Source organism: Oryctolagus cuniculus, chromosome 4, assembly GCF_964237555.1.
Source record: "Oryctolagus cuniculus chromosome 4, mOryCun1.1, whole genome shotgun sequence".
Classification (NCBI taxonomy): domain Eukaryota; kingdom Metazoa; phylum Chordata; class Mammalia; order Lagomorpha; family Leporidae; genus Oryctolagus; species Oryctolagus cuniculus.
The window spans coordinates 327,983-354,539 of record NC_091435.1 but is presented as its reverse complement, the minus strand read 5'-3'; the positions used below and the strand labels follow the sequence as shown (position 1 = coordinate 354,539).

At 46.8% G+C, this 26,557-nt stretch overlaps 1 protein-coding gene across 10 annotated transcripts in view; it reads left to right on the top strand.

Moving 5' to 3' along the window:
* Positions 1-26,557, top strand: part of DIP2A (disco interacting protein 2 homolog A) — a 112,818-nt gene that overhangs the window by 25,278 nt on the left and 60,983 nt on the right. For 5 of the 10 annotated variants that reach the window (XM_051859505.2, XM_051859516.2, XM_051859510.2 and 2 more), the window contains exons 2-5: positions 4,660-4,731; positions 12,324-12,452; positions 23,905-24,024; positions 25,804-26,055. In XM_051859505.2, coding sequence (XP_051715465.1) covers positions 4,660-4,731; positions 12,324-12,452; positions 23,905-24,024; positions 25,804-26,055 — 573 coding nt within the window. The remainder of the gene's footprint in view (positions 1-4,659; positions 4,732-12,323; positions 12,453-23,904; positions 24,025-25,803; positions 26,056-26,557) is intronic. The other 5 variants (XM_051859509.2, XM_051859506.2, XM_070071724.1 and 2 more) reach the window with 3 other exon arrangements.

Sequence of the window (26,557 nt, the reverse complement as noted above, 5' to 3'; positions counted from 1 at the left end):
GTAGATTCTGGTTATTAATCCTTTATTCTGTCAGTTGCCTCATCACTTTGCTGAGGGTTTCTTTTGCAGTACAGAAACTTCTCAATTTGATATAATCCCATTTGTTAATTTTGGCTTTGGCTGCCTGTGCCTCTGGGGTCTTTTCCAAGAAGTCTTTGCCTGTGCCAGTACCTTGCAGGGTTTTCTGATGTCCTCTAATAATTTGATGGTGTCAGATCATAGATTTAGATCTTTAATCCAGCTTGAGTGGATTTTTGTGTAAGGTGTAAGGTGTAAGGTGTAAGGTAGGGGTCTTGCTTCATACTTCAGCATGTGGAGATCCAGTTTTCCCAGCACCGTTTGTTGAAGAGACTGTCTTTGCTCCAGGGATTGGTTTTAGCTCCTTGATCAAATGTAAATTGGTTGTAGATGTTTAGATTGATATCTGGTGTTTCTATTCTGTTCCATTGGTCTGTCCACCTGTTTTTGTGCCAGTACCAGGCTATTTTGATTATAACTGCCCTATAGTATGTCTTGAAATCTGGTATTGTGACACTTCCGGCTTTGTTTTTGTTGTATAGGATTGCTTTATCTACTCTAGTTCTCCTGTGCCTCTAAATGAATTTTAGCATCATTTTTTTCTAGATCTGAGAAGAATATCTTTGGTATTTTGATTGGTATCGTATTGAATGTTTAAATTGCTTTTGGAAGAATGGACATTGTGATGATATTGATTCTTCTAATCCATGAACATTTAAGGTTTTTCCATTTTTTGTATCTTCTGCTATTTCTTTTTTAATGTTTTGTAACTCTCATCGTAGAGATCTTTGACATCCTTGGTTAAATTTTTTCCAAGGTGTGTGTATATATATATATTTTTTTGATTATTGTGAATAGGATTGATCTTAGAAGTTCAATCTCAGCCTTAGCATTGTCTGTGTGTGAAAGGCTGTTGATTTTAGATCCTGTGTTGTGTATTGCTTTTATACCTGGCTACTTTATCAAACCCTTCTATGAGTTCCAATAGTCTCTTGGTGAAGTTTTGGATTCCCTATATATATAATCATGTCATCTGCAAATAGGGATAGTTTAACTTCTTCTTTCCCAATTTGTTGCCCTTTATTTTCTTTTTCTCACCTAATGGCTCTGGCTACAACTTTCAGGACTATATTGAATAGCGATGGTGAGAGTGAGCATCCCTGTCTTGTACTGGATCTCAGTAGGAATGCTTGCAACTTTTCCCTATTCAATATGATGCTGGCTGTGGGTTTGTCATAAATTGCCTTGATTGTGTTGAGGAATGTTCCTTCTATACCCAATTGCTTAGAGTTTTCATTGTGAAAAGGTGTTGTATTTTATCAAATGCTTTCTTGCATCTATTGAGATAATGATAGGGTTTTTGTTCTTAGTTTTGGTCATTTGATAGTATCCTGTGGATTCCCAACAGTGTTTTTTTGTTTGATAATTTTCTTCTCTTGTCTTTGGTTTGACTGTATAATTTCCTGTGCTTTGTCTTCTAAGTCAAGGATTCTTTCTTCTGCTTTTCTGATTCTGTTGTTAAGGCTTTCTACTGCATTTTTTAATTTGTTCTATTGAATGCTTCATTTCATTGGATTTCTCTTTAAGATCTCAATTTTATGGGAGAAATTTTCTTTCATGTCATGTACGTATTTCAGTAGCTCATGCATTTGCTTCTGATTACTTCTATGTAATCTTGCAATCAATTTTTGGAATTTCACTTCTGGCATTTCTTCAATCTCATGATCTTCACGCTCTAGTATTGAAGTGTTGTGTTCTTTTGGGGGAATCATGTTACCGTCCTTATTCTTGTTTCTTGAATTGGTTCATTTGTTGTTTGGCATTTGTGGAGATACTCATTGGTTTCTTCTTTTGTTTTTTTCTGCTGTGGCGGCTGTTATCTTTGTACTATGATTCTGTAGATAAGTAGAATGTCTGCTTTCAGGGAATATCTAGAGGCTATGTTGCTTGCGGCCAGGGAGCTTTGTTCAGTTTTCCAGGGTGAAGGGCTTGTCTGAGGTTATACAACCAGGTATGATGCAGTAAATTGCCTTTTTTTTTTTAATCGGAAGGGAGGTTTCTTGTCTGTTGGTGTAGACTCAGCTGAGCTCCTCTCCTTAAAAGAGACCAGTGCCTGAGCGCTAGCCCCATTGGGTATAATATTCATCCACTCTCCCCCAAGAACCACACAAATTATCTGTGCAGTCCTCAGTGTATGCCCAGATTCCCCAGCAACGTCCCTCACCAGGTAACAAGCGAGCTGTGGTTGTGTTGAGCCTTCCGCAGTGACTGTCTAATGTCCCAGCTACACCCTGAGTCCTCCTGTGTAGCCTCAGTGTTTTCATAGTCCTGGCACACAAGCATCCCACAGTCACAAGCACCCGCTCCCTGTTAGTTCTCCCCACCAGTCAGGAGTCTCCACTCGGCTGGTTTCTGGGCACAGACACGAGCTGTCACAGCTGTTTTGTATGTCCAAAATGATGCCTGCTCTATTGGCTTGTTACAGGATGCCATTGCAAGGTGATCGGCGAGAGAGAAAAGTGTCCCTCCTTTTTTTTCCTCCTCTAGTTTGGGAGGTACAGTATCCCCCATGGGGCTTCAAGCCAGGTTCCCTCTAGGTACTTCCTGCAGCTTCATCTCCAATGGCTTGGTCTCAACTCACTCTCCAGTGCTGGTGCAGAGGCTCTCTGCTGCTGGGGTCCTGAGTTGTGGGCACTCATGCCTGCCATGTAGGTCCACTGTGTCCCTCTAATATGCATAGTTTCCTCTGTCGTTTTCTCCCTAACTTCCCTGAGACTGCACTGTCTCCACTTTTTTTAAACTATCTTCTCCTAGACTAAAGGAGTAAGTTCCCTCCCTACTCCACCATCTTGGAGACTTCATCCTTATTTTATTTCTTGAATTTCTATGTTTATTTTTAGGCATTTGTGGAGATTCATGTTTTTTTGTTTGTTTGTTTTTTCCCTGACGGCTTTTATCTATGGACTGTGCATCTGTGGCTTACTGGAGTGTTTGCACTTTCAGTGAGTAACCAGAGGTTTGTGCTGGGTGTGTCCAGGGATCTCTGGTCAGTGCCCCAGGGTGGGACGAGTATCCAGGTAGCACCCAAGTTGGGTGTGGCAGATCTCCTCCTGTTAACAGAAGGAGGGGTATGGTCACCCTTGTTGATGTGGTCACACCCTCACCTCCTCTCTTCCAAAGTGATCAATGCCTGGGTGTAGCCCTCTGGGTGCAGTGCTCATCTGTGTTGCTGTATGACCTGCAGGGAAGGATCCGTGTAGTCCTCACTGTGAGCACAGATCCCGCTGCCAGGACCCCGGGCAATCAGGGAGCTCAGAGTGTGTGGAGCTGCACACTGTGATTGCACAGAGACCCAGCTACACCCTGCACCCTCTCGTGCAGTCAGAGTCCCCACAGTCTCAGCACACAAGGCTTCCACAGTCACGGGGTACAGAGAAGCTGCTCTGCCCTGCTGCCTGTGCGAACTCCACCTGGGCAGTCTGAGCCGGAGCCTGTGGTGTGTTGGGAGGCTGGGTGCCTCAGAGTCCTGTGTGGCTGCCCGGCCCCCTCTCAGACCTCACAGCCAGACTCAGAGTCAGTGGGGAATGTGGAATTTTTCCTCCGCTCAATCACACGTGTATACAAGAGCCTGTGGCCAAATATTGTCTTCTTCCCACCAGCTGCACGGAGCTGCTGCCACCAGTACTGCTGAGAAGATGGCGTCTTGTCTCAGCCAGTTGCCGTGTGTGTGCATGAAGGCTTCTGTGGTTGCCGCTTATGCCCAAAATGGCGCCTGCCCTCTCCGCTGGTTGCCTGGCCCCATTGTTGGGGGTGGAGTGAGAAACACACACACACACACACACACACACACACACACCCAGTTTTCACTGGGTCCATACCTCTCTCTTAGGGCTCCAGCCTGGACTCACGCCACACTCTCCCTCCACCTTTTTCAGCAGCGGCACAGCTTGCTGCAGTTTGATTTCACCTCAGTCTCCAAAGCTGGTGCTTTCTCCAGCTCTCGGCTGCTGGAGTTGTGTTGTGTCCGTGTTCATGCTGCGCGTCCGCACCTGGCACACAGATCGACGGCGTTCCTCTTCCGTAAAATTTCCACTGTGGTTTTCTCTAACTTTTCCCTGAGAATGTACTTCCTACACTTTTTTTTATTTTAATTACTTATCCCTAGCCTAGCACAATATGTCATTCCCTATTCTGCCATCTTGGAATTGAGCTACCACAACTTTTTAAAAGCTATTGTTTACCTACAACAAAACTCATCCTTTCTGGTGCACAGTTGTGCGAGTTTTTGGTAAATGCGTACCACATCAATTCATAGAGCAGCTTCTCCGCAGCCTCCCTTGTCCACTCTGGTCACCGCCTCCCTTTCTTTCAACCACTGGCAGTATTGTCTGTCGCTGACCTTACAGTTTTGTCTTTTCAGAATTGTCATATAAATGGAATAACTAAGTATGTAGCATTTTGAATCTGGCTTCTTTTACTCAGCCACGTGCATATGAAATCTGTACTAACTGCTGTGTGTATCAGTCACTCACTTGAAGCTCATGAATATTTCCAGTTTTTTTTTAATTATAAACTAGTTTTTAATTTAAAAATCTTGGAACTTTATAAGAAGTATAATTCTTCTTTTCACTGTTGTTCTAGGTGACATCACTCAAAAAGGATATGAAAAGAAAAGGGCAAAGCTGCTTGCTCGTTATGTACCGCTTGTTCCAGGTAAGGCCAGTGTGCTTGAAGTTCCACAGGCTGACTCAGGAATTGAGTTTAGAGTTCAGTATTGGTTAAGCATGTTAACTCACATTTAGACATTGGTATATATTTGATATTTTAGTAGTACTGGAAAAACATTGTTAGTGCTAAGTAGAAAAATTCGAAGGCATAGATTATAATTTATAGTTGTGACTTGATATAGGTTTCATTTCCAAGTAGGACTTGTTTTATTTTTACAGCTGTAGGACAGCCTGGCACACTTCTTTACTGGGACGAGAACAAATATTATATAAAGAAGTTAGTTGTTCTCCGCCAGACTGATATGAAGATTTTACACATTCATCATTTCAGCAGACTTTTTTTGTGAAACTTAAGCTAATTATGAAATTTATGCCCAAGTGTGAAAAGTCAAAGGATCCAAACCATGCTCACAAAAGATGAGTTGGGAGGATTTGCTTAACCTCGATACGAAGAGTTCCTGGGAAGTTCTTGTTGTTGAGACAGGGTGGGCCATGCATAGCTGGGCCAGTGGGATAGAGCAGCCAGACCCAGAGGCACATGAATGGGCTTGGCGTGTACAGGGCAGAGATGCACATACAAGTCGGCTTGGTGTGAGCAGTACAGAGGTATATACACATGGGGACTTGGCATACCCAGGGCAGCCGTGTACAGATAGGCCTTCCACACCACGGAGTAAACATATATGTGGGTCTCGCATTCCTAGAGCAGAGGCACACACGTGCATGGTGGGCTTGGCAAGCATAGGACAGGAGTACATGCGTGGACTTGACATGCACAGGACAGAGATGCACACAGGGGTGGGCTTTGCCATGCCTCAGGCAGAAGTGGCATTATGGCCGTTGTGCAGGCACAGCTCATTGTCTGTTTCTAAGGGTCACACCACTGAACACAAAACTATCAGAGGCTGTTGTGGCACAGCAGGTGATGCCATCATCCCTATAAATCAGCACCAGTTCAGGTCCCGGCTGCTCTACTTCTCATCCAGCTTCCTGCTAATGCATCTAGAAAGGCAGCAGAAGACGGTCCAAGAGCTTGGGCCCCTGTACCCACATGAGAGACCCAGATGGAGTTCCAGGCTCTTCCCTTCAGCCTGGCATGTCCCCGACTGTCAGACATTTGCGGAGAAATCCAACAGATGGAAGATCTTTTTCCCTGTCTCTCGCCCTCTCTGTCACTCTTTCAAATATATAAAGTAAACCTTAAAAAAAAAAAAAAATCTGTATCTAGGTGTATTAGACCAAAATACGAGAGGCAAAAACTAGAGTCTGGTGTTGTGGCACAGCAGGTAAGCCTGCACCTGAAACGCCAGCATTCCATATGAACTCCACTTTGAGTCCCAGTTGGTCCACTTCAATCCAGCTCCTTGCTAATGCACTTGGAAAGCAAAGATGATGGCCCAAGTGCTTGGACCCCTGCACTCCCATGGGAGATGTGTGGATGGAACACTAGGCTCTTGTCTTCAGCCTGGCCCAGCCCTGGCTGTTGTGGCTATTTGGGGAGTAAATCAGTAAATGGAAGCTCCCTCTCTCCCTCTCTCCCTCTCTCCCTCTCTCCCTCTCCCCCTCTCTCCCTCTCTCCCTCTCTCCCTCTCCCCCTCTCTCCCTCCCTCTCTCCCTCTCCCCCTCTCCCTCTCCCCCTCTCCCCCTCTCCCTCTGTTCCTCTCTCCCTCTCTCCCCCCTCCCTCTCCCCCTCCCTCTCTTCCTCTCTTCCTCTCTTCCTCTCTTCCTCTCTTCCTCTCTCCCTCTCTCCCTCTCCCTCTCTCCCTCTCCCTCTCCCCCTCCCTGTCTCCCTCTCCCTCTCTCCCTCTCCCTCCCCCCCTCCCCCTCCCCCTCCCCCTCTCCCTCTCCCTCTCCCTCTCACTCTCACCCCCCCCCCCCCCGCCACCGTGTTGGAGAGGAATTGAAGAGTGGTGCAAGACAGCTAGGGTTATGTAGGGAAGTCAGCAGTGTCCCTCAGGTGCAGATAGACCCCAGAGGAATTCCTGATAAGTGCTGTGTGCACAGGAATGTCCGTTAGATCTCTGAACTGCCAAGAGTGCAGTTACCTGTCAGCGGGGTTCAGACAGTGTCAGGCTAAAGAGCCACGTGCATTAGCAAGGGTGAATTTCATAAAGATTATGGAGAATGACAAAAGCCATTTCAAATGAGTGTTGCCAATATAAGTTTAAAAAGCACCAAACTGTACTAATTATAGACTCTTACATAGTTGGTAAAATGGAAAAAAGGAAATGGTTTTCCCAGAAGTCAGAAAGGTTTCCTTGGGTCCGGTGCTGTGGCGTAGTGGGTAAAGCCAGCATCCTACGTAGTGGGATGCCAGCATCCCATATGGGCACTGGTTCGAGACCCAGCTGCTCCACTTCCGATCCAGCTCTCTGTTATGGCCTGGGAAAGCATTAGAAGATGGCCCAAGTCCTTGGGCCCCTGCACCCATGTGGGAGACCTGGCTCCTGGCTTCGCATTGGGGCAGCTCCTACTGTTGCAGCCAGTTGGGGAGTGAACCAGCGGATGGAAGACCTCTCTTTCTCTCTGCCTCTCCTCTCTCTGTGTAACTGACTTTCAAATAAATAAATAAATCTTAAAAAAAAAAAAAAAAAAAGGTTTCCTTGTGGAAGCAAGGTTGGCGATGGCCACAGGGACCACCTGAGGCTGTTGAATGACTTTTTTTTTTTTTTTTAGCAATGTACAGGGGGTACATTGATTGGTTCTTTTTTTTTTTTTAAATAAACATTGAGTTGTCAACTTTATTATTTTTATTTATTTGAAAGGAAGAGAGAGGGGGAGAGAGAGAGATGGATAGGGATCTTCCTTCTGCTGATTCATTCCCCACAGGCCTGCTGTGGCTGGGCCAGGCCAAAGCCAGAAACCAAAATCCCATGCAGGTTTCTCACATAGGTGGCAGGAACCTGCTGCCTCTCAGAGTGGGCATCAACAGGAAGCTGGAAGCCGGCGCCGCGGCTCACTAGGCTAATCCTCCGCCTAGCGGCGCCGGCACACCGGGTTCTAGTCCCGGTCGGGGTGCCGGATTCTGTCCCGGTTGCCCCTCTTCCAGGCCAGCCCTCTGCTGTGGCCAGGGAGTGCAGTGGAGGATGGCCCAGGTGCTTGGGCCCTGCACCCCATGGGAGACCAGGAAAAGCACCTGGCTCCTGGCTCCTGCCATCGGATCAGCGCGGTGCGCCGGCCGCAGCGCGCCGGCCGCGGCGGCCATTGGAGGGTGAACCAACGGCAAAGGAAGACCTTTCTCTCTGTCTCTCTCTCTCACTGTCCACTCTGCCTGTCAAAAAAAAAAAAAAAAAAAAAAAAACAGGAAGCTGGAATTGTGTGTACAGCTGGGACTGGCTCCCAGGCACTCCATCATGGAGTGTGGGCATCTCAGGCGCTGTTCCTGGTGCTTGACAGATACCTACCCTTACACTGGTCATTTACTATAGAATACTTCTTCAGTTATACAGTGCTTTATACTACCTATATTGGAATGATATATTTTATAATAAATCAACAACAAAAAGATTAAGAAGACTCTTTATGTACTGATGTGCTAGTACTTTAAAAAGTTCATGACAAAATGGAATTAAATGATGCTTATTTTGGTGCAAAAAGTTTTGGAAACCTTCCATAGGTTTTTTTCTTAAAAGGCATTTCCATGAACATGTTGAAGATGCCTTGTATTTATAAATCCAAATAAACAAAAACAATCAGCAAAATTAGAACAGAAGGAAACTTTGCAACTATCTTAAGGCCCATATGCCAGAACCAGCAACTATCCAGCCGGACATCAGTCACACACAGTAGCCATCTCCATTAGAAGCAGGGTGGGCAGGGGTAGCTGCTGTGCCCACTGAGGCCTCACACTGTGACTGTGCCTGGGGAAGCACAACAGGATGAATGTTAGAGAGCAAAAACCAGCCATCGTTATTTATGGGTGAAATTTGATGCTACAAGAACCGAGGAGACTCTGCTTATTTAACCATTCAAATCAGTAAGAATTTTAGACTTGATAGATAGGTGAGAAATGGAGTTAATGGCTTTTCTTTAGCAATGTATCTGTTATGAGATATGAAAAAGATATTTGTCATGAAAACTATCAAATGCCTATTAATATATTGAATAAGAAAGACACAACCTATAGTAAGATCAATATCCATTTCAAAGAAATAACCAAGACTCTATATGTGAAGAAAAAATTGAAAAACTGGATACTGTTAAGACTGGCAGTTTCAGGGGCTGGTGTTGCTGGCAATAGTGGGTTAAGTGATAGCTTACAACACTGGCATCCCACATCCGAGTGCTGATTTGGGTCCTGGCTGCTCTGCTTCCTACCTAGGTTCCTGCTAACGAGCCTGGGAAGGCAGTGGAAGATGGCTTAGGGGCTTGGGTCTCTCCTTACGGGAGATCTAAATGGAGTTCTGGGATCCTGGGTTTGTCCTGAACCAGAACAGGCCATTGCAGCCATTTGAGGAATAAACCAGTGTATAGAATCTCTGTTCCTCTCCCTTCTCCCCCTTCTCTGTGTCTGTGCCTTTCAAATAAACTTAAGTTTCAAAATTGATATGAGAACCTAAGGTAGTCCAGCCTGTACACCACTGGCTAGTTTTCTCTTAAACCTGGGGTTGGAATTAGTAATCCATTAGAAGGAGAAAAATGTTGAGAGTATCCAATAATTTTTTTTAAAATTTTTTTTGAGATTTATTTGTTTATTTGAAGGGCAGAGTTACAGAGAGACAGGGAGAGTTAGAGAGATCTTCCATCTGCTTATTCACTCCCCAAATGGGCACAGTGGCCAGGATGAAGCCAGGAGCCTGGAAGTTCATCTGGGGTCTCCCACATGGGTGGCAGGGGCCCACACACTTCGCCATCCTCCACTGCCTTCCCAGGCCATTAGCAGGGCACTGGATCTGAAGCTGGAGCAGTCAGCACTGAAACTGGTGTTTGTTTACATGGGATGCTAATGTCACAGGCAGCAGCTTAACTCTCTGTGCCACATTAAGGTTTTGAGAAAGAAAGTAACGACTATTGGACTTTGAGATTGTGCATGTTTTAGGGTAGCCACAGGATGATGTCAGTGTGTGGAGCTGATGACCTGGTTAGGAGGGAAGGGGGCTGCAGTTGTTTGAGGTCATGGCCAGGATCCATGTAGTCACTGGTGCTGTCCTGGAAGAGGCCAGAACACTCTTCCTCACTACCAATCTTGAGTGGAAACTTGAGAAGGATTAACACTAAATATGTTTTTAGTGACAACAGTTGTAAAATTCAGGGCAATATTTGAATAACCTTTACATGGGGGTTGTCTTCATGGGCAAGATAGGAGAGCTGGCGACAGGCAGCTGTGACTGTCCGCAGAGACAGAGACATTTTGGATGGCGTCACCAGCCCCTGCCAGGCTGCAGCTTTTGAGTGTGCACAGCCCAGCGTGGCTTGAGCAGAGGTGCCGGGCTTTCTGGTCCTTCTATGGGAGACTCACTGGCTGGGTAAAATGGAGAGAAATTTGAAGAAGAGAAAATGTGGATTGGCAGTAAACATTAAATTACGTTCAGCCTCAGTAGTAGTTACAAAAATGCAAATTAAAATGAACCATTTTTCTCTAATTTCAAAACCTTCTGATACTGATGCTGACAAAGATGTGGAGAAATGACACTTCTATATGTTGCTCATAGGAGTATGAATCGCTGTGATCTGTTTTGAAATTTATCTTGTGGTATCTGTTGAAATGAAAACTATCATCTACTCTTTTTTTCAAGTGTTTATTTGAGAGAGTTCCCATCTGCTGTTCACTCCCCTAAGGAATGCAGTGGCCAGGGCTAATGCTAGGAACTGGGAACTCAATCCGTCTTCAGTGGGGTGGCAGGGACCCAGTACTTGAGCCATTACTGCTGCCTCGTAGGTCTGCATTGGTGGGAAGCCAGAGTCAGAACTCAGACCGAGGTACTCTGCTGTGAGATGCCACATCTTAACTGCTAGGCTGCACAACCGTTCCTGTATCCGATATTTTAATCCAGTAGTTATTCAGTAATTCCACATTGGGCTTTGTATCCTCATTGAGTGAATACATTGCTGTCAAAGAATAAAAACACTCATATTTTGGAGCATTTCAGGTATATCACTATAATTCACAATGCATAAGGCTCCATGAATTCTCCATTATGAACTTCACAGAGGTCTTATCCAGTGACAAAAAGAAAGTAGACATACTGATCAGTATTGCTGTACACTCATATCTGTACATACAGGTACATCTGTGTGTGTGCACACATGTGCAGACTCTTCTGCCTGCACACTCATGTTGGAAGAGGTAAGCATTGGCTTCTGGAGGGTGTTCCTGCTCTCCAGTGCTGCAGGCTTCAGTGTAGCTGCTCTGCTCACAAGTCTGGTTTGGGCCATGCTTGGAGGGAGCTCTTTGTGGTGTACAGAGAGCCAGAGCTGGGTGCTTGAGTCCAGGACCAGCGTCCTGAGGACCCTTCAGCACGGGTGTGGCTGTCAGGGTGGGGAGGCTCTTGCAGCTGAGCACTGGGCCTCCCCCCACACCCTGGCACCTCCATCTCTCTCTGTGTCCTCTCACTTACTTCCCCAATGCAGGGCTCAGTGGCTTCACGCGTGTTGTTCTAGGGAGTCAGGTACAGCTGTGTCACCTTTGTGAACAGCCGGGGGTGGGGGTGGGGGAACAGTCACACAGTGTCCCTTCTGCCACGTGACCTGTCATGCAAATTTGATGCAGGGTTGTCTCTGCCTCTTTTCAGGGAGTGGTAGGACTAAGGGAGGAGCCAGTGGTAACTGTGATTGTTGCTGGCCAATTTTGTGAGATGCTTTTAAAACAAAGGCTAGAGTTAAACACATTCCTGTTTTTGTTGACACAGAACTGAAGGTTTTGTGCTGTTTGCTGTCAGCTCTTAGGACTCAGACAATGCCAGGGGTTTTGTCCGATGACCTGCTCACTCCTACCTCGTTCCTTCCCTCAGCATCCAGAAGGCATCTTGTGGTCCGTGACCCACTGCTGCAAGACCCCCAGTGCTGGAGTGTGAGGAGCACTGATTGCTTGTAGGAACAGAGCAGTTTGGAGACAGAGTCAGCCGAGGGCGCACGAGGCAGCTGGGCAGCCTGACCACATGGCTGATGTCTGCTCACCTTGTGGCTGAAGCTGTCAAGCTCCTCCCGTTGTTTCCTCCACTCCTCTCTGTTGTGCCCAGAGCTAGTGGTCATCCCAGGAATGAGTTGGTAACTGTTTCTCAGCAGAGTTTATTGACCCCAGGGGCGGTGCTGAGGAAGGGAGTGAACTGGGCCATTCAGGAAACACACACAGAGACAGGCCTTGGAGGACCCTCTTGAGCAGTCTCCGGCAGAGACCTGTGGCTGTGTACAGTGGAAGAGCTGCCCAGGGCAGGAGGGTGTTGGTGGTCCCTCTTGCCGTGGTGAATGAGGGGTAGGGATGGGGAGAGGGGAGCGTGGACGTGGCCATTGCCGGCCTCACAGTGGTTCCATGCCAGTGCTGACTCCAGAGCAACAGGTTTTCTGTAGCATGTGTGTGACAAGTGCATGCTGTTTCACATGAATTTCTCATAATTGGAAAAGCAAATTGTTTATGCACAGGAAATTGTGTTTCAGGAGTAAACCTGTCTCTGCCAGCAGAGAATAAGATTCCTGGGCCTTCACAAACCACGGCTGTGCCCAAACAGAAGTCGCGGCCCACCACCTCCCGGGATGAGCGCTTCCGCTCAGGTAGGCTCGCAGCCCTGGAGGGCAGGGTGGCAGGCCTGGGCCTGCTGTGTTCTGGTCACCGAGGATTTCAGTTCCCTTTTTCTTTGCCAAAATGTGTGCTAAAGAAACTATTTTTTATTTGAGCGATAATTTATATTGTATTTTTCAAGAAAAAAATTTAACTTTCATGTAACTGGAGTGTGTTTCATGTGTCACACAGCTGATGTGCTGTGTTCCTGGGGGTGCTTGTAGAAGTCTCTGCAGAAATCACTCTCCACCTTTGCTGCAGGAATTTCTTCAGCATTTTTGTCCAGTTTCCAGCTGTGTTTGTGCTTTGTGGAGCAGTTGCTAGGTGCTGGTACTTTTTTCCTTCTCAGTGCATTTCTGCCATCGTTTGGCAGTACTTCTATGAAAATTTAGATTAGTCTTGGATATTTCACTTCAATTATCAGAATGCCCTTTGGAAAGAAATCTGTGTTTCCAGTTATAGGTTATATTTTATATTTTATAACCTTTGAACATCCTGTCCGTTTAACAGCATTTCCAACATTTTGTGATTGTGGATTTCCTTTACATTTATGCTTTTTTAATAAGTCATTTTCAGAAAACTTTCAATAGGGATAAAGAAATGTTGAGAATGCCTAAAAGAACATGAAGATTTTAAATGTTCTTTCAACATGAGACTAAAGAAATAGTCTAAGAAATATTTCACCAGATATTTTACCAGTTGGAAATAGTTTATAAAAACTATCCTACTGAAAATAGTTTGTTTTCTGGTCACATAAAACTTACTAGTGTTAAATAGATATGTAAACTATTTTGCCTAGTTTAACAGAGGTAGAAGCTGCCACATCCCTGAATCCTGAGACGACTGCCCTTGGCGTTTCCTGGGCATTGTTCAGCCCCAGTGGCAGGTGCCTGCATGGGGACTTTCCTGAGTGGGGTCCTTGGCAGGGTCTTCCCCTTCTCAGTGAGTAGTGCTTTTGTTCTTAGGTCTACGAAGTCTTTGCCTAGCCCAAGTTCACAAAGAGTCTCTTTTGTTTCTTGTAGAAGTTTTATAGTTTGGGTTTTACCTTCAGGTCCATGATCCACTTTTAGTTTTAGTGTAGGTTTATAGGTGTGGATCAAAGGCTGCATTTTGCCTATAGCTGTTTAGTGTGTTCCTGACCATCAGTTAGGAGGAACACATTTTCTCCAGGAAGTTCCCCCTGTAAAAAAATTCATTTTATTTATTTGAAAGGGAGAGTGACAGAGAGTGAGAGGGAGGGAGGGAAGTGTGGTGGGAGGGAAGAGAGAGAGGTATCTTCCATCCACTGGTTCACTGCTCAAATAGCCACAAGGGTTGGGGCTGGGCCAGGCTGAAGCTTGGAGCCCAAAACTCCCTCAGAGCTTCCCACATGGGTAGCAGGGGCCCACGGGCTTGGACCATCTTCCACTGCTTTCCCATGTGCATTAGCAGAGAATTGAATCAGAGTTGGAGCAGCAGGGACTCAACCAGAACTCTACATGGGATTCTAGGGTTCAAGCCGCTGCTTAATCTGCTGACCCTTAGGGAATTCCCTGTGCACTTTGGTCTAAGGCAGGTGCAGTGTATGTGAGCCTCTCTGGACCCTCTGTTGTGTCCTGTTAATCTCTTCAGCTGTCTTCAGGGCAAAACTACACTCTCTAATGACTGTGCCTTAATAGTGAGTGCGGGCTCTACTGTCAGTCCTCCAGCGTTGTTCCACATCTGTGTTCTTGTGTATGGGATGTGCCTTTTTCCCTCTGGCACTTTAGGACTTGTCTCTTTATCACAGTACTGTAACCAATTTGTGTCCCCATGCCCTCTCCACTGCCACCAGCAGGGAGGTGGTATTTGGCATCAAGACCTTTGGGAGACAGTTTTAGATGAGGTTGTGATGGTAGAGCCCTTATGAGAAGAGACACTGGGAGCTATGGGGACACAGCCGTCTACCCAGGAACAGAGCCCTCATCAGAAATCGACCATGCTGAACTTTGGACTTCAGCCTCCAAAGCTGCAAGAAGATTAATTTCTGTGGTTTAAGTCCCCTCTGTCTGTGGTGTTCTGTTATGGCAGCCTGAGAAGACTAAGATATACTTGTATTGAGAGATTTGATTAGGATGTACCTGGTGTCACTTCATTTGTTTCCTGTACCTCAGGCTTATTCTCTTTCCTGGATTTGTTTATACCACTGTCCGGTTGATATTTTCTAGAGTTTTAGTTCTGGGTTGATTTAGCTATATGTAGGTTCGTGGTGGGGCAAACTTTGGCACAGCAGTTAACTGCATTCCATGTTGTAGTGCCTGGTCCAAGTCAACAGTTCCTTTCTGATCCAGCTTCCTGTTAATGCATACCCTGGGAGACAGCAGGTAATAGCGCCAGTACTTGGGTCCTTGACACCCACATGAAAGCTTGGATTCAGAGAGTTCTAGACTCCTGGTTTGGCCTGGGCCAACTCCTGCTGTCGGTTTATATTTAGGGAGGGAACCAGCAGATAAATGATCTCTCTCTCTTTCTCTGCCATTCAAATAAAATGAATACTTTTTATAAGTTTGTGAAAAAGTGGATTGAAATGATAAGTTGGGGCTGGCGCCGTGGTGTAATGGGTAAAGCTGCCACCTGCAGTGCCAGCATCCCATACAGGTGCCTGTTCGAGTACCGGCTGCTCCACTTCTGATCCAGCTCTATGCTATGGCCTGGGAAAGCAGTATAAGATGGGCCAAGTCCTTGGGCCCCTGCACTTGTGTGCAAGACCTGGAAAAAGCTTCTGACTTTTGGCTTCGGATCAGTGTAGCTCTGGCCATTGCAGCTGACTGGGGAGTGAACCAGCTGATGGAGTACCTCTCTCTCTCTATGCCTCTCCTTCTCTTCCTGTGTAACTCTGTCTTTCAAATAAATAAATACATCTTAAAAAAAAAAAGAAATGATAAGTTTTATTTTGGTGTAGATTTTTTAGATCCATGCATAGTTGGGCTTTTTATGCCTTTTCCATGGACTTTTTGAAAAATCCCTGTGCTTATGTTCCATTTTCTGAGGCAGCAGTAAAATTCTCAGTGTGGTTGCAGATACTGCCATACCCAAGGACTCTCAGGTCTCACTCACTATCTCTCACTCCTGTTTGTTGAACAGCTTCTCTGTGAGTGTTTTCAGTTGAGCCCTTGTGTGGCGATGCTTTTTTTTTTTTTTAGAAAGCTTTTATTTAATAAATACAAATTTCATTGATACAGCTTTAGGAATACAGTGGTTCTTCTGCCCATATCCACCCTCCCATCCCGACTCCTGTCCCACCTCCTATTCCCTCTCCCATCCCATTCTGCATTAAGATTTGTTTTTAATTATCTTTATATACAGAAGACCAACTCTGTGCTAAGTAACGTTTTCAACAGTTTGCACCCACATAGACACACAAAGTAGAAAGTACTGTTTGAAGACTAGTTTTACTGTTAATTCTCATAGTATAACTAATTAAGGGCAGATCCTGCATGGGGAGCAAGTGCACAGTGACTCCTGCTGTTGATTTAACAATTGACACTCTTATTTTTGACGTCAGTGATCACCTGAGGCTCTTAGGAGCTTCCAAGGCTATGGAAGCCTCTTGAGTCCACAGACTCTGACATTACTGGGCCATAATCAAAGTGGAAGTTCTCTCCTCCCTTCAGAAAAAAGTACCTCTTCTTTGGTAGCCCCTTCCACTGGGGTCTCACAGAAATCCTTCATGTAGGTAATTTTTTTGCCACAGTGTCTTGGCCTTCCATGCCTGAAATGCTCTCTTGGGCTTTTTAGCCAGATCCGAATTCTTTAAGGGCTGATTCTGAAGCCAGAGTACTGTTTGGGGCATTTATCATTCTATGAGTCTGATGTGTGACTTGCTTCCCATATTGGATCATTCTCTTTTTAATTTCATCTAGTGTTATTAGCGGACACGTGGTCTTATTTATGTGATCCCTTTGACACTTATTCCTATCTATATGGTAAGTTACACACTTAAAATGATCACTTTAACTAGTAAGATGGCATTAGTACCAGCCAGCTTAATGGGATTTAGAGTCCCATAGCAAGTTTTTGGCTTTACCCTTAGGGGTAGGTCCATGGGAATGTGTGCTGAACTGTGCATTTCTTCCCTCTCATTACCACTCTTGTTTTTACTGGGGTCTATTTTCAATTGGATTTAAACTCCTAAGGATAATTCTGTGTTAAGTAAAGAGTTCAACCAATGGTATTAAGTAGAAAAAGAAAATAGTAAAAAAAAATAAAAATAAAAAAATAAACTGTTTCTCAATAGTCAAGACAAGGGCTGATCAAGTCATTGCTTTTCAAAGTGTCAATTTCACTTCTATGGGTTTCTTTTTAGGTGCTCAGTTAGTTATCACAGATTAGGGAGAACATATGGTATTTGTCCCTTTGGGACCAGATTATTTCACTAAGTATGATGTTTTCCAGATTTATCCATTTTGTTGCAATTGGCCAGATTTCATTTTTTACCACTATATAATATTCCATAGAGTACATATCCCATAATTTCTTTATCCACTCTTCGGTTGATGGGCATTTACGTTGATTCCATGTCTTAGCTATTGTGAATTGAGCTGCAATAAATATGGAGGTGCAGATGCCTCTTTTATTTGCCGATTTAATTTCCCTTGGGTAAATTTCGAGGCGTGGGATGGGTAGGTCGTAGGTACAACTATATTCTGATTATTGAGGTATCTCCAAACTGTCTTCCATAGTGACTTTACATTCCCACCAACAGTGGATTAGGGTACCTTTTCCCCCACATCCTCACCAGCATTTGTTGTTTGTTGATTTCTGTATGAAAGTCATTCTAACCAGGGTCAGGTGAAATCTCATTGTGGTTTTGATTTGCATTTCCCTGATGGCTAGTGATCCTGAATATTTTTGCATGTGTCTGTTGGCCATTTGGATTTCCTCTTTTGAAAAATGTCTGTTTAAGTCCTTTGCCCATTTCCTAACTGGGTTGTTTTGTTGTTGTGGAGTTTCTTGATCTCTTTGTAGATTCTGGTTATTAATCCTTTATTCTGTCAGTTGCCTCATCACTTTGCTGAGGGTTTCTTTTGCAGTACAGAAACTTCTCAATTTGATATAATCCCATTTGTTAATTTTGGCTTTGGCTGCCTGTGCCTCTGGGGTCTTTTCCAAGAAGTCTTTGCCTGTGCCAGTACCTTGCAGGGTTTTCTGATGTCCTCTAATAATTTGATGGTGTCAGATCATAGATTTAGATCTTTAATCCAGCTTGAGTGGATTTTTGTGTAAGGTGTAAGGTGTAAGGTGTAAGGTAGGGGTCTTGCTTCATACTTCAGCATGTGGAGATCCAGTTTTCCCAGCACCGTTTGTTGAAGAGACTGTCTTTGCTCCAGGGATTGGTTTTAGCTCCTTGATCAAATGTAAATTGGTTGTAGATGTTTAGATTGATATCTGGTGTTTCTATTCTGTTCCATTGGTCTGTCCACCTGTTTTTGTGCCAGTACCAGGCTATTTTGATTATAACTGCCCTATAGTATGTCTTGAAATCTGGTATTGTGACACTTCCGGCTTTGTTTTTGTTGTATAGGATTGCTTTATCTACTCTAGTTCTCCTGTGCCTCTAAATGAATTTTAGCATCATTTTTTTCTAGATCTGAGAAGAATATCTTTGGTATTTTGATTGGTATCGTATTGAATGTTTAAATTGCTTTTGGAAGAATGGACATTGTGATGATATTGATTCTTCTAATCCATGAACATTTAAGGTTTTTCCATTTTTTGTATCTTCTGCTATTTCTTTTTTAATGTTTTGTAACTCTCATCGTAGAGATCTTTGACATCCTTGGGTAAGTTTATTCCTAGATATTTGATAATTTTTTGTAGCTATTGTTAATGAGATTGATCCTAGAAATTCTTTCTCAGGTGTGGCATTGTCTGTGTATACAAAGACTGTTGATTTTTGTGTATTGATTTTTTAAAATTTATTTGAAAGTCAGAGTTACATAGAGAGAGACAGAGAGGCAGAGAGAGAGAGGTCTGTCTTCCATCTGCTGGTTCACTCCCCAATTCGCCACAATGGCTGGAGCTGCACTGATCCAAAGCCAGGAACCAGGAGCTTCTTCTGGGTCTCCCAGGCAGGTACAAGGGCCCAAGGACTTGGGCCATCTTCCGCAGCTTTCCCAGGCCATAGCAGAGAACTGGATCGGAAGTGGAGCCGCTGGGACTTGAACTGGCGTCCATGTGGGATGCCGGCACTTCAGGTGGTGGCTTTACCCGCTACACCACGGTGCTGGCCCCTGGCAATGCTTTTGAAGTCTTGAATGGCTAAGATAATAAGCTCTCATTTTAAAACTTTATTTAAAAATTTTTTAGTTTTTACATTTGAAAGGCAGAAAGAGATTTCCCATTTACTGGTTCTCTCCCCAAATGCCTGCAATAGGCAGGGCTGGGCCAGGCTGAAGCCAGGAGCCCAGAACTCAGTCTGGGTCTTCTATGTGAGTGACAGGGACCCTGGTACTTCAGCCACCATCACCTGCTGCCTCCCAGGGAATGTTTAAGCAGGAAGTTGAATCAGAAGCAGAGTAACTGGGACTGAAGCCAGGCACTGATATGGCATTTAGGCCTCTCCAGGGGCTACGTAACCACTGTGCCACATGTTGACCTCCAAGCCCTCATGTTTAAATGATAATTTTCCTGGGTATAAAATTCTAGGTCCAATGCTTTTATTTTCAGTATTAGGTTGCTTCATGTACTGCTTGGTACAGGAAAGGCAAGACGAATATTTAATTCTTTCTATTTGTTTATTTCTAGAATGATTTAGGTCTTTCGCATCCTCCAGTGGCCAAGTTAGTTTTGTTTCTTCTACCTTTTCCTCTCTTTTTTCTTCTTATCATAGTTGATGTTTCAGTCCATTCCAGTGCTGATCCTTATTGACACTCAAATGTCTCATCCTTGCCATTGGCAACATCTTCACCCTAGCTCCAGAGTTGATGATGGCTGATGCATCTTTGGTGGCTGTCCACGAGCCATGGCCTTGCTCTGCCTGAGCATTTTTGTCCAGCCATGTTTCTGAGGATCTATGACTGAGGCTATGTGATGAGATCACAGGCAGACTGAGGCAGGGTGTGTGATGAGAGCACAGGCAGAGTGAGACAGGGTGTGTGATGCGAGCACAGGCAGACTGAGGCAGGGTGTGTGGTAAGAGCACAGGCAGAGTGAGATAGGGTGTGTGATGAGAGCACAGGCAGAGTGAGATAGGGTGTGATCAGAGAACAGGCAGACTGAGGCAGGGTGTGTGATGAGAGCACAGGCAGACTGAGGCAGGGTGTGTGATGAGAGCACAAGCAGACTGAGGCAGGGTGTGTGATGAGAGCACAGGCAGACTGAGGCAGGTGCGTGATGAGAGCACAGGCAGACTGAGGCAGGGTGTGTAATGACAGCACAGGCAGACTGAGGCAGGTGTGTGATCAGAGTACAGGCAGACTGAGGCAGGTATGTGATGAGAGCACAGGCAGAGTGAGACAGGGTGTGTGATGAGAGCACAGGCAGACTGAGGCAGGTGTGTGATCAGAGAACAGGCAGACTGAGGCAGGGTGTGATGAGAGCACAGGCAGAGTGAGACAGGGTGTGTGATGAGAGCACAGGCAGACTGAGGCAGGGTGTGTGATGACAGCACATGCAGAGTGAGACAGGGTGTGTTATGAGAGCACAGGCAGACTGAGACAAGTGTGTGATGAGAGCACAAGCAGACTGAGGCAGGTATGTGATGAGAGCACAGGCAGACTGAGGCAGGTGTGTGATGAGAGCACAGGCAGAGTGAGACAGTGTGCGTGATGAGAGCACAGGCAGAGTAAGACAGTGTGTGTGATGAGAGCACAGGCAGACTGAGGCAGGGTATGTGATGAGAGCACAGGCAGAGTGAGATAGGGTGTGTGATGAGAGCACAGGCAGACTGAGGCAGGTGTGTGATGACTGCACAGGCAGACTGAGGCAGGGTGTGTAATGACAGCACAGGCAGACTGAGACAGGGTATGTGATGAGCACAGGCAGACTGAGGTAGGGTGTGATCAGAGAACAGGCAGACTGAGGTTGGTGTGTGATGAGAGCACAGGCAGACTGAGGCAGGGTGTGTGATGAGAGCACAGGCAGAGTGAGACAGTGTGCGTGATGAGAGCACAGGCAGAGTAAGACAGTGTGTGTGATGAGAGCACAGGCAGACTGAGGCAGGGTATGTGATGAGAGCACAGGCAGAGTGAGATAGGGTGTGTGATGAGAGCACAGGCAGACTGAGGCAGGTGTGTGATGACTGCACAGGCAGACTGAGGCAGGGTGTGTAATGACAGCACAGGCAGACTGAGACAGGGTATGTGATGAGCACAGGCAGACTGAGGTAGGGTGTGATCAGAGAACAGGCAGACTGAGGTTGGTGTGTGATGAGAGCACAGGCAGACTGAGGCAGGTGAGTGATGACAGCACAGGCAGACTGAGGCAGGGTGTGATGAGAGCACAGGAAGACTGAGGCAGGTGTGATGAGAGCACAGGCAGACTGAGGCAGGGTGTGATGAGAGCACAGGCAGATTGAGGCAGGGTGTGATGACAGCACAGGCAGACTGAGGCAGGGTGTGTGATGAGAGCACAGGCAGACTGAGGCAGGTGTGATGAGAGCACAGGCAGACTGAGGCAGGGTGTGATGACAGCACAGGCAGACTGAGGCAGGGTGTGATGAGAGCACAGGCAGACTGAGGCAGGGTGTGATGAGAGCACAGGCAGACTGAGGCAGGGTGTGTGATGCGAGCACAGGCAGACTGAGGCAGGTGTGTGATCAGAGTACAGGCAGACTGAGGCAGGTATGTGATGAGAGCACAGGCAGAGTGAGACAGGGTGTGTGATGAGAGCACAGGCAGACTGAGGCAGGTGTGTGATCAGAGAACAGGCAGACTGAGGCAGGGTGTGATGAGAGCACAGGCAGAGTGAGACAGGGTGTATGATGAGAGCACAGGCAGACTGAGGCAGGGTGTGTGATGACAGCACATGCAGAGTGAGACAGGGTGTGTTATGAGAGCACAGGCAGACTGAGACAAGTGTGTGATGAGAGCACAAGCAGACTGAGGCAGGTATGTGATGAGAGCACAGGCAGACTGAGGCAGGTGTGTGATGAGAGCACAGGCAGAGTGAGACAGTGTGCGTGATGAGAGCACAGGCAGAGTAAGACAGTGTGTGTGATGAGAGCACAGGCAGACTGAGGCAGGGTATGTGATGAGAGCACAGGCAGAGTGAGATAGGGTGTGTGATGAGAGCACAGGCAGACTGAGGCAGGTGTGTGATGACTGCACAGGCAGACTGAGGCAGGGTGTGTAATGACAGCACAGGCAGACTGAGACAGGGTGTGTGATGAGCACAGGCAGACTGAGGTAGGGTGTGATCAGAGAACAGGCAGACTGAGGTTGGTGTGTGATGAGAGCACAGGCAGACTGAGGCAGGGTGTGTGATGAGAGCACAGGCAGAGTGAGACAGTGTGCGTGATGAGAGCACAGGCAGAGTAAGACAGTGTGTGTGATGAGAGCACAGGCAGACTGAGGCAGGGTATGTGATGAGAGCACAGGCAGAGTGAGATAGGGTGTGTGATGAGAGCACAGGCAGACTGAGGCAGGTGTGTGATGACTGCACAGGCAGACTGAGGCAGGGTGTGTAATGACAGCACAGGCAGACTGAGACAGGGTATGTGATGAGCACAGGCAGACTGAGGTAGGGTGTGATCAGAGAACAGGCAGACTGAGGTTGGTGTGTGATGAGAGCACAGGCAGACTGAGGCAGGTGAGTGATGACAGCACAGGCAGACTGAGGCAGGGTGTGATGAGAGCACAGGCAGACTGAGGCAGGTGTGATGAGAGCACAGGCAGACTGAGGCAGGGTGTGATGAGAGCACAGGCAGACTGAGGCAGGGTGTGATGACAGCACAGGCAGACTGAGGCAGGGTGTGATGACAGCACAGGCAGACTGAGGCAGGGTGTGTGATGAGAGCACAGGCAGAGTGAGACAGTGTGCGTGATGAGAGCACAGGCAGAGTAAGACAGTGTGTGTGATGAGAGCACAGGCAGACTGAGGTAGGGTGTGATCAGAGCACAGGCAGACAGGCAGGTGTGTGATGAGAGCACAGGCAGACTGAGGCAGGGTAAGTGATGACAGCACAGGCAGACTGAGGCAGGTGTGTGATGAGAGCACAGGCAGACTGAGACAGGGTGTGTGATGAGAGCACAGGCAGACTGAGGCAGGTGCGTGATGAGAGCACAGGCAGAGTGAGACAGGGTGTGTGATGAAAGCACAGGCAGACTGAGGCAGGGTGTGTAATGAAAGCACAGGCAGACTGAGACAGGGTGTGTGATGAGCACAGGCAGACTGAGGTAGGGTGTGATCAGAGAACAGGCAGACTGAGGCAGGGTGTGTGATGAGAGCACAGGCAGACTGAGGCAGGTGAGTGATGACAGCACAGGCAGACTGAGGCAGGGTGTGTGATGAGAGCACAGGCAGACTGAGGCAGGGTGTGTGATGACTGCACAGGCAGACTGAGGCAGGGTGTGATGAGAGCACAGGCAGACTGAGGCAGGGTGTGATGAGAGCACAGGCAGACTGAGGCAGTGTATGTGATGAGAGCACAGGCAGACTGAGGCAGGGTGTGATGAGAGCATAGGCAGACTGAGGCAGGTGAGTGATGAGAGCACAGGCAGACTGAGGCAGGGTGTGATGAGAGCATAGGCAGACTGAGGCAGGTGAGTGATGACAGCACAGGCAGACTGAGGCAGGGTGTGTGATGAGAGCACAGGCAGACTGAGGCAGGGTGTGATGAGAGCACAGGCAGACTGAGGCAGGGTGTGATGAGAGCACAGGCAGACTGAGGCAGGGTGTGATGAGAGCACAGGCAGACTGAGGCAGGGTGTGATGAGAGCACAGGCAGACTGAGGCAGGGCACCTTACCTCGTTTGCTGGTAGTACTGCAGGGTTTGCCTACTTGTTTTGTCTGCATTTGTGCCACCTCTGTCTGTCTCAGGTGTGCCCATGCTCCCAGAGCTCATGGGCTTGGATTCCAGTGCGTTTTTTTGCTCTGTCTCGGAGACCCACTGAATCCCAGAGCAGTGGTGCCCTGGTGCCATCGACAGTGCAGTAATGGAACTCCCATTCTGCTGGCAGTTCTGGCTGAGCAGTGACTGCAGTGTTTTAAGCAGACAACCAGAGACACATTTAGGCTCATTTGTTTCACTGTATTTTAAATTTCAGGGGTTTCCTTTTATCTAGTTTTAATGCATAATGAAATATTTACATGGTTCCATAGTCAGATCTGTGAACAGAGAAATCTTTAGAGAAATTCAAGACAAAGACAAGACAGGTAGGCAGAGCTTTAATTCTTTTTATATTCAATGAAAACAAACAAAAACAGGAATGTTGTTTTCTAACCTGTTTTAGAAAAGCATTTTCACTACTGTTGTTTCCATGCAGATGTCCACACTGAGGCTGTGCAGGCAGCTCTGGCCAAATACAAAGAGAGGAAAATGCCTATGCCCTCAAAGAGACGCTCCGTTCTTGCTCACTCGTCGGTGGGAGCCTACACCCCTCCAGGTACCAAGAGATGTGGCAGGATGGCTCCTGTGAGACATCACAGGCCTCCTGTCACCAAATCATTTCCTACAGAGCTGGAATAACTTGGCCTGTAACAGGGCTAGAAAACCCGAAATTAAAAATATACCTATAAGAGTATTCCTAACCTACAAATCTGTGGATACTTGCTTGCTACTGGACTTTCTGTGTATATTTTATTTTATTTTTACTAAGATGCTATTATATCATTTGGTAAAGAGTGGAACCTAAGATGCTTAATGGAATGTCAGTGCTTCCTGAATTAGAAATTTCTAAATTATTTGTATCTTTATTTTATACATACACACACACATATGTATGTGTGTATGTATATGTTTGTGTATGTGTATAGACTTCTTGCTAGCTCTCCTTTGATCCATGAGATACTTAGAAGTGTATTTTTTTAAGATTTATTTTATTTGAAAGATAGAAAAGGAGAGAGATTTCTGTCCTCTTGCTCACTCCTCAAAAAGCCTTAAGAGCTGGGGCTGGGCCAGGCTAATGGTAAGAGCCAGGAACTCCATCTGGATCTCCCACTTGGGTGGCAGGAACTCAAGTGTTGAACCATTATCTTCTGCTTCCCAGGGAGCTGGATTGGAAGTGGAGTAGCCGGGACTTGAACGGGCACTCTGATATGGAATGCCAGTGTCCCAGGCAGCAGCTTACCCAGCTGCTCCACAGTGTCCTCCCTCGTTGTTCTCACTGTACTATCTATTTAATATGTTGTTCTCAGGATTTAAATGGGATGGTATAAAACTATTTGGAGACCTTTTAGGTTTATTTTATGTTATTTTTGTTGCTATTAGAAATGAAAACTTTTAAACAAGAATGTATTCTGTGCTTCCGTTAAACTGTGGCCAGCTGTTGATGGTGTCTTGTGACTCCATATCCATGAACTTGTACTGTTTGACATCATGTTGTTGAAGTAACAAAAGTAGTGACAGTCATTTTTGTTGTGATGCCCTTGGTGTTAACTGCATAGTAAAAACAAGTGCACCAGAGCCACAGGTTATTTTAGTCTTTGGGTAACAGTTCTCTTGAAGCTGTTGAAAATCTTACAAATGATTATCAGATTACTGTTTCTACTAAATACATGTGACTACAGGCACTATCCAGTTGTGGAAGAATTTTTTAATAATTTTAAAACTCATATAAGACACAGTCATGCTGACCTGGTGGAACCTTACTTCACGGATATTTTTATTGACTGAAGTAGTTGTCTTGGGGAAGGAGTTTTTTCTAGAGCTGCTTCACGTGATTTCCCTGTGAGGACATGTGTGGGCAGAGCCACAGCCCACCTCAGCACCACAGTGCTGTTGGGGCTCACGCACAGACCAGGACACGGGGACTGGCCTGCCTTCTGATGTGCAGGCCCGGACAGCGAGCTCCTGTGGATGTGTCTGGGCTCTGTGTGGACATACACTGGGAACACTGGCAAGGTGTCTTGCTTTGGGGGACCCCACTGAGGTACGTAGCAAGGCCGAGCAGGAGACGACAGGTGGTTTTCACTTCTGATGTGTGGTTCCTGGTGGCCAGATCCTCTCTGGGAGTCAGGGCTCATGGAGCCGTTTGCCCCACAGCAGGGCTCTTTGCATGCCCCTGCCCACTGAGGATGGCCTTCACAGTGGTGCATGGCTACTTGGGCAGTGTTGGGCCAGGTGGCCAGAGCATGTTGTGCAGGACTAGGCAGCCCTGAGTCAGTGTGAGACCCTGTCCTGACCCATCCCAACATCATGCCTGTCATCGTTATTTTAACCACAGACACGTCATCTGCCTCAGAAGATGAGGGCTCTTTACGGCGACCCGGGCGACTTGCCTCCACTCCGCTCCAGAGCCATCCCAGCGTCGAGCCCTGGCTCGACCGGGTCATTCAGGGCTCGTCCACCTCATCCTCCGCATCCTCCACCTCATCTCACGTGGGAGCGAGACCTGCCGCTGCTCCCAGCACTGCTGCCACGCCAGGGGCTGCTGCCGCCACCGCGCTCGCAGGCCTGGTGGCCCACACCCACATAGGTCAGTAATGAGCTGCTGAGGTCCCCACGCCAGCAGGGCAGGGTCAGGAGTGCCTGGGACCGAGGGGCTGTGCCCTGATGCAGGGCTGCTTCCCTGTGGGAGACAGGTGGAGAGGCCCCGCACCGCGGTGCCTCCCTGCAAACAGACCTGCAAGCCAGGGCCCTGTGAGTGACCAGGTCCTGCACCGGACATCAGAGGGCAGCTCATCTGCCTGAGATATCAGCTGGTTTTGAGCTGTTAACAATTGTACTTGAAAGAAATTGGGGTGCTCGTTGGTTAGTGTGTTGTCCAGGTTAAATCCTGCACAACCTTTTGAACAGTATGGCCTAATCGCCGAACTTTTCCCCACCAAGAACCACCTCTTATCTGGGAAACGTCTTTTTGGTAACAAAAATGGTTCTTGATGCTTCTGTGATTTGGCAGTGCTGGACCCTCGTGGCTTGTGGCCTTCATGGCACACAGAAGGGTGTGTGATGTTTCTGCCGGGTGTGCTGAGCGTGTA